The 18,105-nt window shown below is 44.2% G+C and overlaps 1 protein-coding gene across 2 annotated transcripts in view; it reads left to right on the top strand.

Moving 5' to 3' along the window:
- LOC132874015 (protein SSUH2 homolog) overlaps positions 1 to 10,569 on the top strand; it is a 41,496-nt gene extending 30,927 nt beyond the window's left edge. For both annotated transcript variants that reach the window (XM_060909873.1, XM_060909874.1), the window contains exons 10-14: positions 2,737 to 2,819; positions 5,152 to 5,244; positions 5,334 to 5,439; positions 8,402 to 8,509; positions 9,720 to 10,569. In XM_060909873.1, coding sequence (XP_060765856.1) covers positions 2,737 to 2,819; positions 5,152 to 5,244; positions 5,334 to 5,439; positions 8,402 to 8,509; positions 9,720 to 9,860 — 531 coding nt within the window. In that variant the 3' untranslated portion in view covers positions 9,861 to 10,569. The remainder of the gene's footprint in view (positions 1 to 2,736; positions 2,820 to 5,151; positions 5,245 to 5,333; positions 5,440 to 8,401; positions 8,510 to 9,719) is intronic.
- Positions 10,570 to 18,105: the final 7,536 nt, after the last annotated feature.

Genomic DNA, 18,105 nt, shown 5'->3' with positions numbered 1-18,105 from the left:
ATCAGAAACAGGCAATGGTCAGGAAAGGCACAAACATGTTATCCAAGGCGATATCCAAGCGCAAAGTCCAAAACACAAAATCAGCAGCGTAATAACAAAGGCTTGATAACACCAGACACAAGAAACTGAGCATATACTTCACAAAGTGTGAGTGAACTGAATGACCTTGAATACTGTGGCTGTGAGACTGAGCGGCGTTTGAGTTCAGATGTTAGTGATTAGAACTCTGGAGACTGTGAGCGGCGGTGAGGTGCAGGATGGTCGTTGTAGTCCGTGGCGGCCATATTTGAAGGCTGCTGTGAATTCTGGGAAGAGGAGCTTTGAGTGCAAGCATGTGCAGACGTGTCAAACATACCGTATGTATAGTATAAAATTGAGCATAAAATATAGTATGCATAGACCACACCCACATCTGGTTTAAACCCGAATATGAAAATGGATGGGATTAATTTTAACAGTAAACAGACACAGATAATGGCAGTGTGTTAAACCTCTAATACTGTATACTATCCCTGTGTCCGAAATCGCTCTCAACTCAGTATATAGGGCACTATATAGTGGGGACGCCATTTTGTAGTGCTGTCCGAAACCTTCGTGAGGATTATTTACACCCTATATAGTGCACTCAAAGTATCCCACAATGCATCACGAAAAGTAGTGTACAACGATGGTCACTAACCAAAGCAATATATCCCATCATGCATTGCGGTCCTGCTGAAACAAATCAAATTAAAAGTCTCAAATTTGATTTAATAAAAGGCAGCAGCAAAGAAGAAAGTATTCAGCCTTGATTTAAAAAAAAATGAAAGATGCAGGTACTTTGTATTGATTAATGTGGGAAATACGCTCAGTATCATATGGATTTATCACAAAAATACATGCATGTGTGCGGGCGGCACGGTGGTGTAGTGGTTAGCGCTGTCGCCTCACAGCAAGAAGGTCCAGGTTCGAGCCCCGTGGCCGGCAAGGGCCTTTCTGTGCGGAGTTTGCATGTTCTCCCCGTGTCCGTGTGGGTTTCCTCCGGGTGCTCCGGTTTCCCCCACAGTCCAAAGACATGCAGGTTAGGTTAACTGGTGACTCTAAATTGACCGTAGGTGTGAATGTGAGTGTGAATGGTTGTCTGTGTCAGCCCTGTGATGACCTGGCAACTTGTCCAGGGTGTACCCCGCCTTTTGCCCGTAGTCAGCTGGGATAGGCTCCAGCTTGCCTGTGACCCTGTAGAACAGGATAAAGCGGCTAGAGATAATGAGATGAGATGAGACATGCATGTGTTTATTATTTTGAAAACCCACCAGCCGACTGATCTGGCACGTTGTAATTGTACGACAGTAATGACGTAAATACCAGCGCGACGGACTAGTGTCCAAAAGCGTTTTTTCATTTTACCAATAAGTTCATTATATAGTCCTCTATATAGTAATTTCCTATACAGGGAGTCGGGAGTAGTGAACGAGTGAGCGATTTCAGACACCAGGAATATCTACATACATTTAGCCCCATGGAGTGAGTTTATGATGCCATTTATGATAGGAACGTTTTATTATAGGATAAAAGTGATCAGTTTGATTTAACTTTGTAGTGATCTGCAGTGCCTAGACAAGTACAGCCAAGTCATGGCAGCAAAATGGCACTCGTAGGATGACGGAGCCAGTTGTTGTTGATGACGATGATGATGATGATGATTCTATTTATTTGTTTGTTTGTTTGTTTGCCACCTATCTGTAGTATGTAAAGGTATAAAAAGCAATATGTTGACATTAAAAAACTATACACTGATCAGCCATAAAATTAAAAACACTGACCGGTAAAGTGAATTACATTGATTATGTTGTTACCACCTGTCAAGAGAACAGTCAGTTCTTAAAGTTGATGTGTTGGAAGCAGGAAAAATGGGCAAGCTGAAAATTTTGATGCTGACACCTTTCTGTTTTAGCCAGCATTAACTTTTTCAGCAGTTGTGCTACAGGAGCTCTTCTGCGGGGTTGGACCATACAGGCTATCCTTCATGCCCCATGCAAATCACTGAGCCTTGGCCGCCCATGACCCTGTCACCGGTTCACTGGTTGTCCTTCGTTGGACCACTTTTGATACACTACCGTTCAAAAGTTTGGGGTCACCCAGACAATTTTGTGTTTTCCATGAAAAGTCACACTTTTATTTACCACCATAAGTTGTAAAATGAATAGAAAATATAGTCAAGACATTTTTCTGGCCATTTTGAGCATTTAATCGACCCCACAAATGTGATGCTCCAGAAACTCAATCCGCTCAAAGGAAGGTCAGTTTTATAGCTTCTGTAAAGAGCTCAACTGTTTTCAGCCATGCTAACATGATTGTACAAGGGTTTTCTAATCATCCATTAGCCTTCTGAGGCAATGAGCAAACACATTGTACCATTAGAACACTGGAGTGAGAGTTGCTGGAAATGGGCCTCTATACACCTATGGGGATATTGCACCAAAAACCAGACATTTGCAGCTAGAATAGTCATTTACCACATTAGCAATGTATAGAGTGCATTTCTATTAGTTTAAAGTGATTTTGGAGACGCTCAGACCCAGTCATCTAGCCATTACAATTTGGTCCTTGTCAAAGTCGCTCAGATCCTTACGCTTGCCCATTTTTCCTGTTTCCAACACATCAACTTCAAGAACCGACTGTTCTCTTGCTCCATAATATATCCCACCCTTTATTCTCCAAATCAGAGTCTTTATGCTGCTAAACATCTCATTGCAGAAACAGTGCACGGCTTGTGGAGGCTCAGGCAGAGTTAATGGAGAAGCAGCTTGTGAAACATGCAATGGCAGAGGCAAAGTGAAGTAAGTTTCCACACTATAGCTAACTCACTTACCCTTTCAGTTTCCACTCTGTGCAATGAGGCTCACATATTTACGTAATATGCATGCTTTGTACAGATCAGATCAGATCAGATCTATCATCCATGCATTCACAGAGGGTCAGTTTTACTCAGTGATTGTCTGAATTAAAAGATCATCATCTACAGGAGGGTTGTTCTTTTCTGTATCTCCATATTCTTCATGTGCAACCACGTGACAAAATAGCGTGACGTATGCATCCGCCGCCATATTGGATGAAATACAAATCCAAAATGCCGTCTCGTGTGAACAATAACTGTGATGCATCTCTGACTCGCTAGAAATATTATGATCCTCTGGAGCCATCTGCCAAGTCAAGATTCAGAGAAAAAGTTGAAATTTGTGACTTTGACCCGGATATGTTAAATCCATCTGATTATACAGAGGATTTAGCCTCGTTACCAGTGATTGAATACCCTGATATTGTGAACTGTCTCGTTCTATAAACCTCATGGACAACCAATATATAAATAAAAGCTTATAAGAGCCTAGATGCTGGTAATTTCTTTGTGTCTAAACGATCTCGAGAAACACCGCTCAAAAGTTCAATTTAATCAGCAGAGAACAGCTTTAGTTAGCAATGAGCTCTTACCAGATATAAAGTGGTCACCACACACGCGGGTGTAATTAGCTTTTTCCTCAGTTAAGTCCTTACGATGTATGTTTTTGAACCACGGCGTATGGCGCGCTCTGGACAGTTCTTCATCTGTTTTGTCGCTGTTTTTAAAGGTCCCATGGCATGAAATTTTCACTTTCTGAGGTTTTTTAACGTTAAAATGAGTTCCTCTGACTTTCTTAAGTCACCCCAGTGGCTAGAAATGTCATAATGTGTAAACCAAACTATGCCCACCCTTTGTCAACATTTGAGAATGGTGCGTCAAAATGGCGCATTGATAGGCTCTTCCCTTTACTACGTCAGCAAGGGAGATGATCCCCACGCCCCCCCTCTGGATTCCCACCCACTGTATGGATTGCCCGCCCAGCTCAAAAGTTGCCACCATAGATACGTCACTTCAATTTTGTAGTGAGGAGACCATAGAGGACACAACAACATGGCACCACCTAAGCGAGCGAAACATGGAAATTGCGCTGTACATGGATGTGACAACACAGAAAAGAGTCTGTTTTTACTGCCGACGGGAGAGCCCCTGAAGACGCAGTGGCTTAATTTTATTTACTCCAATAATACGCCGTCGAGTCTACCTAAGACGGTGTATGTTTGTCAGAAGCATTTTCCTGATGAATGTTTCCACAACTTGGGACAGTACAGGGCAGGTTTTGCACATCAACTGTCACTGAAGCCTGGGTCCGTACCAAGCATCCCTGCCGCATCAGCAACAAACACCGAACAAGTAAGTGTATAACTGTTAAGTCGTTTTGCCGTGTTTTAAAATCGGTGCCACGTTAGCCTTGCAATGGCTACATTAGCTGTGCAGCTAACCGCTTCCTGCAGTTAGCCAGGTACTCTGCACTACAAAACCAAAAAGCATGCAGCATGCTCTGTTAAACTGAGTTTAGTCTGGAAATTGACTGTAACTTATGAGCTTATGTTTGACTATTGCTCCGCAATGCATGTCTTCTGTTGGATAAGCGATATGTTGCTTGGACTGTTGCTTGACCTGCCATTGCTACTGTTCACACACAGGTAGCATGCCCGCAGCTTGGTCAAGTCCCTCCCCCTCCCCCCATGGCCCGCCCCCACCATCTACCCTTCCCCGCCTCCATGCTTCTCATTAGCAAAACGACGCACTGGGAAAAGCACTGAAATGGGGCTTTCTCCCAGGAGGCTATATCTACATGCCGAGGGTTCATTTCGAGAAAGGCTGCGGATATAACATCCGGAAACCTCCACGAGCCCGTTTAAAGCATCAACAAACCACCATGCCATGGGTCCTTTAATTATTTTGGGAATTCTGAAGAACCATTTCTCTTTGTCACGAGTAGCATTATTACTGCAATTATATCCCACACACAAAAATCAAAAGAAAATCACGAAGCGTTGCAGCAGCTCACACGTGAAGCGTCGCTATCTTGGTCGTTGTTCTCATCCAACATGGCGGACTTCCAGTTTGTAAAATAAGCGTGAGGTCATATGCACACGAAGAATAGTGAGAAAATAACCAAAATTACATTTTGAATCTTTCTTACATTGCAAGTCATTCTTAGACCCACCAGCTATGTGAAGATGCTCTTAATTCAAGCCAAGGGAATAATCATATCTGAAACTGTTGCTGGTTCCCCCCCCCCCCCCCCCCCCCCCTTTTTTTTTATATAGCTGCCCTGATTGTTCGGGTCAGGGAACAACTGTATGTGATACCTGCAAAGGGAAACAACAGCTATTAATGTATATCAAGCTTATAGTGGAATGGTAAATCATTCACATTTTGACACATAAAATGAACTGAAATCTAGGCATTGTATAAATCTATTTGTCATCCTTGCATTTTATGCCATCAGGAAAAACAATGTTGATGATTTTGTTGTGGAGCAGTCAAGTGGTCTGGAACAAAGTAAACTGGATGCAGTTACTGGGAAGAAACTCATAAAAGATACCAAGTTCATGGTGAGAAAAAAGTTACTACTACTATTACTACTACTACTATAATATTATAGGTTAACCACTGAATAATTAACAGTTATTCCATGAAATCGAGTTGTATATGAGCTGATAGCCGACAAGATTGAGTACAGCCCCGATTCCAAAAAAGTTGGGACAAAGTACAAATTGTAAATAAAAATGGAATGCAATGATGTGGAAGTTTCAAAATTCCATATTTTATTCAGAATAGAACATAGATGACATATCAAATGTTTAAACTGAGAAACTGTATCATTTAAAGAGAAAAATTAGGTGATTTTAAATTTCATGACAACAACACATCTCAAAAAAGTTGGGACAAGGCCATGTTTACCACTGTGAGACATCCCCTTTTCTCTTTACAACAGTCTGTAAACGTCTGGGGACTGAGGAGACAAGTTGCTCAAGTTTAGGGATAGGAATGTTAACCCATTCTTGTCTAATGTAGGATTCTAGCTGCTCAACTGTCTTGGGTCTTTTTTGTCGTATCTTCCGTTTTATGATGCGCCAAATGTTTTCTACGGGTGAAAGATCTGGACTGCAGGCTGGCCAGTTCAGTACCCGGACCCTTCTTCTACGCAGCCATGATGCTGTAATTGATGCAGTATGTGGTTTGGCATTGTCATGTTGGAAAATGCAAGGTCTTCCCTGAAAGAGACGTCATCTGGATGGGAGCATATGTTGCTCTAGAACCTGGATATACCTTTCAGCATTGATGGTGTCTTTCCAGATGTGTAAGCTGCCCATGCCACACGCACTAATGCAACCCCATACCATCAGAGATGCAGGCTTCTGAACTGAGCGCTGATAACAACTTGGGTCGTCCTTCTCCTCTTTAGTCCGAATGACACGGCGTCCCTGATTTCCATAAAGAACTTCAAATTTTGATTTGTCTGACCACAGAACAGTTTTCCACTTTGCCACAGTCCATTTTAAATGAGCCTTGGCCCAGAGAAGACGTCTGCGCTTCTGGATCATGTTTAGATACGGCTTCTTCTTTGAACTATAGAGTTTTAGCTGGCAACGGTGGATGGCATGGTGAATTGTGTTCACAGATAATGTTCTCTGGAAATATTCCTGAGCCCATTTTGTGATTTCCAATACAGAAGCATGCCTGTATGTGATGCAGTGCCGTCTAAGGGCCCGAAGATCACGGGCACCCAGTATGGTTTTCCAGCCTTGACCCTTACACACAGAGATTCTTCCAGATTCTCTGAATCTTTTGATGATATTATGCACTGTAGATGATGATATGTTCAAACTCTTTGCAATTTTACACTGTCGAACTCCTTTCTGATATTGCTCCACTATTTGTCAGTGCAGAATTAGGGGGATTGGTGATCCTCTTCCCATCTTTACTTCTGAGAGCCACTGCCACTCCAAGATGCTCTTTTTATACCCAGTCATGTTAATGACCTATTGCCAATTGACCTAATGAGTTGCAATTTGGTCCTCCAGCTGTTCCTTTTTTGTACCTTTAACTTTTCCAGCCTCTTATTGCCCCTGTCCCAACTTTTTTGAGATGTGTTGCTGTCATGAAATTTCAAATGAGCCAATGTTTGGCATGAAATTTCAAAATGTCTCACTTTCGACATTTGATATGTTGTCTATGTTCTATTGTGAATAAAATATCAGTTTTTGAGATTTGTAAATTATTGCATTCCATTTTTATTTATAATTTGTACTTTGTCCCAACTTTTTTGGAATCGGGGTTGTAGAATAACTGTTTTATTCTATCCACATTCACTGGATTTTGAGAAACAAAGCATTTTTATTCTTACTTTTTTGCAAATTCGATAAATAAAAGCTCGATACAAAACGTCCGACAAAATCATTTCCACATAGAATGTCAACAAACCGGTGAAATGACAGTAGCAATTTGTGAAAAATGCAATAATAATTCTTGAGGAAAAAAAACATATGTTCTTACCATCAAATACTTTTATTCCATATTTTGTTGCTTTTTTTTGTATTTTTTGGGTTTTCTTCTTCTTCTTTAGGGTTTTATTTTGGCGGTTGGCAAACCAACTTAAAGGTGCATTACCGCCACCAACTGGGCTGGAGTGTGGAACAGGCGATATGGGGGTTAAAAATACAAAAACCAAAAACTATATTTTAGCTATTTCTGTTTCTTTTAAATACTTGATAACAGTTTTTATGCCTCTGCCACCTTAAGGTGCAGGAGGCATTATGTTTTCGGGTTGTCCGTCTGTCCGTGCGTGCGTCCGTCCGTCCCAAAACCTTGTGAACGCGATATCTCAAAGGCTAATGAAAGGAATTTCACCAAACTTTCACCATTCGTGCGCTTTGGGACAAACATGAACTGATTAGATTTTGAGATCAAAAGGTATAAGGTCAAGGTCACTGTGAGGTCAAATGTCTGTCCGAAAACCTTGTGAACACAATATCTCCAAGGCGAATGAAAGGAATTTCACCAAACTTTCATCATTTGTGCATTTGGGGACAAAGATTAACAGATTAGATTTTGAGATCAAAAGGTCTAAGGGCAAGGTCACTGTGAGGTCAAATGTCTGTCCGAAAACCTTGTGAACACAATATCTCCAAGGCTGATACAATTAATTTCACCAGGTCAAGATTACTGTGAGGTCAAATATCCATCCCCAGATCACAACTTAATAAGGCGTGTAGTCTACCGGGCAGAGGCATCCCCATCAACGCCATTGGCGTCGAGTTCTATCTAGTTGGGGTTTTGTTTTCAAGTAGAGTTTTTAATTCGTCCTCAGTTGGTTCAGCAACATGCTCCGCCATTTTGTTTTTCTCTACTCATGGTATATGAGCTGATAGTCTAGTAGTAGAGTAGCCAATCAGAGTGCGTGATTGCTCATATTCAGTAACTGTGGATAGGATAATGGTTTAGATTCATGCCTGGCAATGTGCATGCTGAAATTCTCAGTATCCTTTATCCTTGTTGTTATGTTTATCACAGGTGTATCCTTTGAACGGATTTCCAGAAAGCAGTACAGCTCAAGCATCTGAAAGACTGATCAAGGAGCATCACAGCAAATTTTCCCAGACATCGCGCATCATACAGCAGGTTAACATTCATTTGTGCCTAGCAACATACCATAATCTGCTAAAATTTGGGCACCCTGTTAGACAGTACTTAATGTCTTTAACCTGTGTTTTATTGATAGAAGTCACAGTTTCTTCTAGTCAGCAACAGGTTTTCTATTTTGCATTGCTATTTTTTCCTCACTCTTCCTTGCAGAATCCCCTCCTTGAATCGCCACCTTAACGTGGTGGAGGGGTTTGAGTGCCTCAGTGATTCTAGAAGCTATGTTGTCAGAGGCATTTGCTCCTGGTAGGGTCTCCCAAGGCAAACAGGCCCTAGATGAAAGGTCAGACTAAGAGCGATTCTGAAGAGTCAAAGGCTAGGAGAAGGGTATTCCGAAATCAAACCACCACTGTCTCGTAGGTCAACCCTGTTGGGAGAGACTTCGGGAGTAAACCCAAGGAAAAATCCAGAGCTGGAGTCCCTAAGGCAGCTCAGCGCCGTTCTCGACTTTGTGCTGGCAACTCCTGCGGCTGACCTGGAGCCGATTGTACTAGCCCTTGCTTCTCCATCGGATCACTCCAGTGATGCAGAGAGGGGGGACATGCTGCCTGGGTAACAGCTCATCCTCCATATACTTACCCTGGCCTCATGCTTTGGAGAGGAAACTTCAACATTGCAAGCACCTTGCAATGGCAACAACACGGGAAGGAGCAGTCTACCGGTGATAAGTCTTGTGCTCATTGGCGAAGAGCTGGATGCCAGGGGCTCCTTCTGATGGTTGGAGAGGCCTTCATGTCTCATTGGGCAACTACTGCCCGCCTTAAGCTGGGCAGCCCCCAGCCAATAAGGTGTTGCCCCGCCACGGCCTGCCAACTGTATCGGGTGTATGTAGTTCAGGACCTAACTCCGAAAAGCAGCTTGTCATACGAGAATCAGCCTCCACAGCCACAGCTGACATTGTACCACCCAAAGCACGATACCATAGTTGACACAACTGATGTATGCCTTGCAGAAAGTTTTATTTCAGTAATATTATTACCTCATACTTAGTGCACTGCATGTTTGAGAGAGATCTACTGACAGGTTTACAGTATCACCAATAACCTTTTCATGTGACTGTATGAATAATTGGTCTACATGAATGAATGGATTAAAATTGTAGTCCCGATTGTGTAAAAAATGTACGTTTCACTGAATTGTTGTTCATGTGAGGACTAATTTAGAATTTTCTGACCTTTCTGTGTTCCAGCAACAAAGTGTTGAGCTGATTCCCATCACTAAGGTGACATACCAGTGGAAGGAAAAAGACTACGTTTACTTTGTTTATGGTATTGAGCTGAAGGTCAAAGCAATTGACTATCCAGAACAGTGTTGCTGCACTATCATTTAAAAACCCAGAAGAAGAATCATAAACTGCCTGGATGAGTGATATTATCTGTTGTTGTTTTCATTATCATTATCATTTAACGGAACGATTTGGTAAAAAAAAATTAATTTTATCGCAGATATAAATTTTTTTGGACTGGCAAGGGTAAATCTTGACCTCAACTCTCTACTGGAAAGAGCAACAGGTTCTTCATAATCTCAAAACCTCCTAGGTCCTGGCTCTTAAATTTGAAGGTGGAATTGTGCTGGAAAAACAAATGCATGCAGCTGATATTATTATCTCATCTCATCTCATCTCATTATCTCTAGCCGCTTTATCCAGTTCTACAGGGTCGCAGGCAAGCTGGAGCCTATCCCAGCTGACTACAGGCGAAAGGCGGGGTACACCCTGGACAAGTCGCCAGGTCATCACAGGGCTGACACATAGACACAGACAACCATTCACACTCACATTCACACCTACGGTCAATTTAGAGTCACCAGTTAACCTAACCTGCATGTCTTTGGACTGTGGGGGAAACCGGAGCACCCGGAGGAAACCCACGTGGACACGGGGAGAACATGCAAACTCCGCACAGAAAGGCCTTCGCCGGCCATGGGGCTCGAACCCAGACCTTTTTGCTGTGAGGCGACAGCGCTAACCACTACGCCACCGTAACGCCATATATATATATATATATATATATATATATATATATATATATATATATATATATATATATATAAAAACAGTATCTATGGGCAGTTGTGGGTTCAGAATTTGCCATAGAGTCACTGTTGGGCCTGAGAGAAAAATGATTAACTCTCAACTGCTCAGGTGAATGTTTGGCATAGATTCTCGTTCATTTTGAAGTTGCTTTTGATAGAAGTGCCTGCTCAAACCCACCAAAGACAAGGCAGGAACAGATCACCAAGTTATTCAACAGTTCCTTGCCATATGCACGATATTTGTTTCATATGATTATTCTTGTCGTCTTGTAGTGTTTGTGTGCTCATGCACAGCTTGAAAGTTTTATTTTTATTTTTTGGCTTAAATTCTGGCTTAAAAATGTTCAGAAATCAATTTTATTCCATTTATGCCATTGAATAGCATATAATTTTCGAATGAATGTTTCATCGTCCATTTACACAATGGCCTTAACCGTATTCTTACCAGTGAATTACGTAGTGAACAAATATACATGGACTGTATTTCAGTATGTAATTCAATATCATTATCTATTACACATAATGAATTCAATGCTCAATATGTCCTTTTATTCATAGAATATTTCTAGCCTTTTTTCTAGCCTTCACACTGCTTTCAATCTACTTTCCATCAATTCATGGCTTAAACTGTGCTTGATTTTTCTCTTGGGGGGGGGGGAAGAAAAATTAGTGGGCATTAAAAGACGTCAGATGATTGTTATGCCATTAAGATGTAGCTGATTTGAAAAGCATCCACCAGAAATGAGCTGCAGGTTTTCCAAAACTGTATCTCGGTTTCAGAAAGTTGTAGCACCATATCGATACATCACTGCTATCTGGTGGCACGTCTGGTCTGTCTAGTACTTATTCTAATGCTGTATTTTTTTTTACATTAAAAAAAAAAAGTAATCTGAAGGTAGTACAGATGCAACGGTATTATATGATTTATTTTAATGCAAGGTCTTGGGAAGATTTTGCATGTTTTTAATGTTAAAATCAAGCTAAACATGTATGTACTGCATGTGTCATATGTATCCAACCACTGTCTGTGTATACCTGATTAACATATAAACCTGTGAAAAAATAATCAAGCGAACATTTATTACACATTGAAAATGAATACTGCCAATAAATATAACCTTTCAAAGATGGAACATTGTGTCTCTTGTTCAAAAACTTAAAAATGAAGATAAAACTGTGTGTGTGTGTGTGTGTGTGTGTGTGTGTGTGTGTGTGTGTGTGTGTGTGATGTACTGTAAATGCTAGATGTTCTTTTTAAAATTTCTCACAAATAGCACCCAGGTAAATCTACGACTAGGAATTACATAGAGTACCAGTCAAAAGTTTGTACACACCTACTCATTCATAGGTTTTTCTGTATTTGGACTATTTTCTCCATTGTAGAACAATACTGAAGACATCAAAACTATGAAATAACATCTGGAACATGTATGGAATTATGTGGTCAATAAAATAGTGTTAAAAATAACTATATTTCATATTTTAGATTTTTCCAAGTAGCCAGCGTTTACCTTGATGATGCTTTGCACACTACTGGTATTATCTTAACCGGTTTCATGAGGTAGTCACCTGGAATGTTTTTCAATTAACTGGTGCTTCGTCAAATGATAATTAGTGCAATTTCTTGCCTTGTTAATGCATTTGATATCAAATAGTAAATAATAAAAATACAGTAAATAGCCTTATTCAAATCCACAACTGTAGTAATCCATATTATGTCAAGAACTGCTCAACTAAGTAAAGAGAGACAACATCCATCATTACTTTAAGACATTAAGTGTCTTTTAATTAATAAAAAATAAAGAAAATCCACTGAATTAGAAGGTGTGTCCAAACTTTTGCTCTCACTTATTTCTTAACTTGGGGTCCGTTAGTAAACATTAACGCTGGATCATAACTTATTAGAAAACGGATAATGTTCATGCTTTACTGCAGAAATTTTAAAATGTGACATTTGTAACTGATATTTCAAAATTAAATGCAATCTGCATGACATAGATCTGATCTGCACAGTCTTTACATTAACAACAGTTGCTACAGAATTGAGGGGAGATTACTGTATATATTGACTCAGGTCTTGGCCAGAAATTAGGCTGGTGAAGTGCAAATCTATAGGGTAATCCACTGTGTGTGAGACCATTCACATCCTCAGCCACAGAAGGTGAGTTGCAAATAAGTAGAACACTGAGAAGAATTAGGCAGGTTTGGAGATTGACAGGAAGTACAGCATTAATGGCGTACATCCAGAGCAACATACCCAGAGCAGCCTGGAGAGCAGTTGGAGGTTAGGTGCCTTGCTCAAGGGCACTTCAGCCATTCCTGCTGGTCCAGGGAATCGAACTCGTGACCTTTTGGTCCCAAAGCTGCTTCTCTAACTATTAGGCCATGGCTTCCCATGGGAAGGATCAGTCAGGATCGTCACATCAAGCATCAGGAGTACATAGGGGGATGAGGGGATGGGGGGCATGACAAAAAAAAAACACCACCACCAACAACAACAACGTATTTTTAGGTATGCTCTTATCATACAGTGTTGTACATTGTGTTTGGACTGTGAGCATTTTACTAAAGTGAATACATGGTAAAATCATGGTTGTCTTTTTCTTATTAAGAAGAAGAGGAAGCCTTTATTTGTCACATGCACACTCAAGCACAGTGAAATTCGTCCTTTGCATTTAACCCATCTGAAGCAGTGAACACACACGTGTGCACACACACAAGTGAGTTGGTTTTCTGGTTGAGAGTACGCTGTGCGCATTCTGGCTGCCGCTTCTCGCCAGAGCTTTTTATTTTTATTTTAACTTTTGTTTTTCCTGTTTTGTGTTTGTGTAGTTTGTTTTTTGTTTGAGTGTTTTGTCCGTCGGTTGTGGTGTAGCTCCAGACCCAGTTTTGGGCGTCGGTTCCCTCCAGGCCTTAGTTCACTGAAGGTGATGCCTGTGCTCCTCGCTATGGATTGCAGTGAGCTTGTTGCTCTTTTAACATCAAGGTTGTCCAGCACTCTGTGCTGCGGTCCTTTTGTGCTTGGCACGGTGTTCCGAGCGATGTTGCCCGGTGGAGTCGTGGCTGCTGTGCAGGTGGTTTGGGACATACCAGTGCTCTGTGTGGCGGTGCTTCTGTGCTCGCTTTGTGGATCCATGGAGCGGTGTTGCGACAGCTGTGCAGCCGATGTGGGACTTATCTTTGTGTGCATTTTGGTGGGACTGGGGTAGCTACACCATTGGAATGACACCCTGACCTTCTTTTAATGGACTCCCCCCCCCTTAATTGTAAAGCGACCTTGGGTATGAGAAAGTATAAATTCAATATAAATCGATATAAATTCAACTGCCCTCCTAGAACTGCCAACTTATTGTAGTGGAGGGGTTTGTGTGCTTGAATGATCCTAGGAGCTATGTTGTCGGGGGCATTACGCCCCTGTTAGGGTCTCCCAAGGCAGACAGGTCCTAGGTGACGGGCCAGACCAAGAGCAGTTCACCAAAACTCTTATGGAGAATCGATCAAGGACCGTGATGTCGCCCGGTATGGCGCAGCCGGGGCCCCACCCTGGAGCCAGGCCCGGGGTTGGGGCTCGTATGCGAGCACTTGGTGGCCGGGCCTTTGCCCACAGGGCCCGGCCGCGCTCAGCCCGAAGCAGTGACGTGGGCCCGACCTCCTGTGGGTTCACCACCCACAGAGGTAGCCATAGGGGGCCAGTGCAGTGTGGATTGGGCGGCAGTCGAAGGCAGGGGCCTCGACGACCTGATCCCCAAACACAGCGGCTAGCTGTTGGGACATGGAATGTCACTTCGTTGGGGGGGAAAGAGCCTGAGCTTGTGCGGGAGGTTGAGAGGTACTGGCTAGAGATAGTCGGGCCCACCTCCACGCACAGCTTGGGCTCTGGAACCCAGCTCCTCGAGAGGGGCCGGACTCTCCACTTCTCTGGAGTCGCCCATGGTGAGTGGCGGCGGGCTGGTGTGGGCCTGCTTATAGCTCCCCAGCTCAACCGCCATGTGTTGGAGTTTACCCCAGTGAATGAGAGGGTCACTTCTCTGCGCCTTCGGATTGGGGAGAGGGTTCTTGCTGTTGTTTGTGCCTACGGGCCGAATAGCAGTGTAGAGTATCCGGCCTTCTTGGAGTCCCTGGGAGAGGTACTGAGAGGTGCTCAGACTGGGGACTCCATTGTTTTACTGGGGGACTTCAATGCTCACGTGGGCAACGACAGTGACACCTGGAGGGGCGTGATTGGGAGGAATGGCCTCCCCGATCTGAACCCGAGTGGTGTTTTGTTGGACTTCTGTGCTAGTCACAGTTTGTCCATAACGAACACCATGTTCGAGCATAGGGGTGCCCATAAGTGCACGTGGCACCAGGACACCTTAGGTCGGAAGTCGATGATTGACTTTGTTGTCGTTTCATCTGATCTCCGGCCCTATGTCTTGGACACTCGGGTGAAGAGAGGGGCTGAGCTGTCAACTGATCACCACCTGGTGGTGAGTTGGATCCGCTGGCAGAAGGAGGAAGCCAGACAGACCTGGCAGGCCCAAACGTATGGTGAGGGTCTGCTGGGAACGTCTGGCCGAGCACTCTGTCAGGGAGGTCTTTAACTCCCACCTCCAGGAGAGCTTCTCCCAGCTTCCGAGGGAGGCGGGGGACATTGAGTCTGAGTGGACCATGTTCTCTACCTCCATTGTAGATGCAGCTGTTCGAGGCTGTGGCCGCAAGGTCTCCGGTGCCTGTCGTGGCAGCAATCCCCGAACCCGGTGGTGGACACCGGAAGTAAGGGATGCTGTCAAGCTGAAGAAGGAGTCCTATTGGGCCATGTTGACCTCCGGGACTCCTGAGGCAGCTGACGGGTATTGGCAGACCAGGCGTGCCGCAGCTCGGGCAGTTGTGGAGGCAAAAACTCGGAACTGGGAGGAGTTTGGGGAGGCCATGGAGAAGGACTATCGGTTGGCCTCGAAGAAATTCTGGCAAACCATCCGGCGCCTCAGGAGGGGGAAGCAGTACTCTGCCAACACTGTTTACAGTGCAGGTGGGGAGCTGTTGACCTCGACGGGATATTGTCGGGTGGTGGAAGGAATACTTTGAGGATCTCCTCAATCCCACCGTCATGTCTTCCATAGAGGAGACAGAGGCTGATGACTCAGAGGTGGACTTGTCCATTACCCAAGCCGAAGTCACTGAGGTGGTTTGCAAGCTCCTCGGTGGCAAGGCACCGGGGGTGGATGAGATCCACCCTGAGTATCTCAAGTCTTTGGATGTTGTGGGGCTGTCTTGGCTGACACGCCTCTGTACCATTGCGTGGCGGTCGGGGACAGTACCTCTGGAGTGGCAGACTGGGGTGGTGGTCCCTCTTTTTAAGAAAGGGGACCGGAGAGTGTGCTCCAATTATAGGGGAATCACACTTCTCAGCCTCCCAGGGAAGGTTTACTCCAGGGTACTGGAGAGGAGATTTCGACCAATAGTTGAACCTTGGATCCAGGAGGAACAATGCGGTTTTCGTCCTGGTTACAGAACACTGGACCAGCTCTATACCCTTCATAGGGTGCTCGAGGGTTCATGGGAGTTTGCCCAACCAGTCCACATGTGCTTTGTGGATCTGGAGAAGGCATTCGACCATGTCCCTCATGGTATTCTGTGGGGGGTGCTTCGGGAGTATGGGGTTCGGGGCTCTTTGCTAAGGGCTGTCCGGTCCCTGTACGAATGGAGCAGGAGTCTGGTTCGCATTGCCGGCAGTAAGTCAGACATGTTCCCAGTGCATGTTGGACTCCAGCAGGGCTGCCCTTTGTCACTGGTTCTGTTCATAATTTTTATGGACAGAATTTCTAAGTGCAGCCAGGGGCCGGAAGGAATCCTGTTTGGGAACCACAGGATTTCATCTCTGCTTTTTGCGGATGATGTTGTCCTGTTGGCTTCTTCAAACAAGGACCTTCAGCATGCACTGGGGTGGTTTGCAGCCGAGTGTGAAGTGGCTGGGATGAGAATCAGCACCTCCAAGTCCGAGGCCATGGTTCTCGACCGGAAAAGGGTGGCTTGCCCTCTCCAGGTTGGTGGAGAAGTCCTGCCTCAAGTGGAGGAGTTTAAGTATCTCGGGATCTTGTTCCCGAGTGAGGGAAGAATAGAGCGTGAGGTCAACAGGCGGATCGGTGCAGCCTCCACAGTGATGCGGTCACTTTACCGGTCCGTTGTGGTGAAGAAGGAGCTGAGCCAAAAGGCGAAGCTCTCGATTTACCGGTCGATCTACATTCCGACTCTCACCTATGGTCATGAGCTTTGGATAATGACCGAAAGAACAAGATCGCGGATACAAGCGGCCGAAATGAGTTTCCTTCGCAGGGTGGCTGGGCGCTCCCTTAGAGATAGGGTGAGAAGCACAGTCACTCGGGAGGAGCTCGGAGTAGAGCCGCTGCTCCTCCACATCGAGAGGAATCAGCTGAGGTGGCTCGGGCATCTCTTTCGGATGCCTCCTGGATGCCTCCCTGGGGAGGTGTTCCAGGCATGTCCCCCTGGGAGGAGGCCCCAGGGAAGACCCAGGACATGCTGGAGGGACTATGTCTCTCGGCTGGCCTGGGAACGCCTCGGGGTTCTTCCCGAGGAGCTGGCCGAGGTGTCTGGGGAAAGGGAAGTTTGGGCTTCCATGATCAGACTGCTGCCTCTGCGACCTGGCCCCAGATAAGCGGATGAAGACGAGACGAGACGAGATAAATTCAACTGATTATTATTATTAATGAGCACACACACATACCCAGAGCAGTGGGCAGTTATGCTACAGTACCGGGGAGCAGTTGGGAGTTAGGTGCCTTGCTCAAGGGCACTTCAGCCCAAGGTCACTCCATGTTAACCTAACTGCATGTCTTTGGACTGTGGGGGAAACCGGAGCACCCGGAGGAAACCCACGCAGACATGGGGAAAACATGTAAACTCCATACAGAAAGGCCCCTGTTGGCTACTGGGCTCGAACCCAGAACCTTCTTGCTGTGAGGGAAATTAAGCTCTTTATCTGTCATCATTCTTACTATTTCCATACATTTACACACCTTGTGAATATAATCTAATTTTTAAACTGTTAAACTACAGTCTGTGTTTGTAATTATTTGCCTTTTCAGAAAACTACAGATTGCTGCAGTGATACTGTTCTGTTTCTTTAAAGGCAGCTGCTGGCTCTTGGTTTAATCAAGTTTACCAGCCATCCTTCTATAGCTAATGTGTGTGTGCGCTTGCTTGCGTGCATGCATGTGTGTGTCGGAAGGGAGGGTTTGTTTTTACAGTTCTCCTGATCAGACCACTCTTTTGGATTCACTCCAACTGCAGTGTGTAGATGTCCCACTTACACTATGGAACAGATATGGAACAAAATATCTTTAAAAAGAAGCAGTTTCCCAAAACTTGCTTCAAAGATAATGCTTTTCTAGATCGAATAATACAGTTTTCTACAATTTGCTAGTCATTGTCAAAGAAGACAAACGATGTATGCTTAGATTTTTTCTTTACTCCTTTGTCTCACAGTTTAGTCAGGACCAATTCCCCGCCCACATTTCCCCCTCTCACATGACAGCTATTTC

This window comes from Neoarius graeffei, chromosome 26, assembly GCF_027579695.1.
Source record: "Neoarius graeffei isolate fNeoGra1 chromosome 26, fNeoGra1.pri, whole genome shotgun sequence".
In the NCBI taxonomy this organism is placed as follows: domain Eukaryota; kingdom Metazoa; phylum Chordata; class Actinopteri; order Siluriformes; family Ariidae; genus Neoarius; species Neoarius graeffei.
Note: the sequence above shows the minus strand (reverse complement) of the source record. Positions and strands in the feature narration are given on the sequence as shown.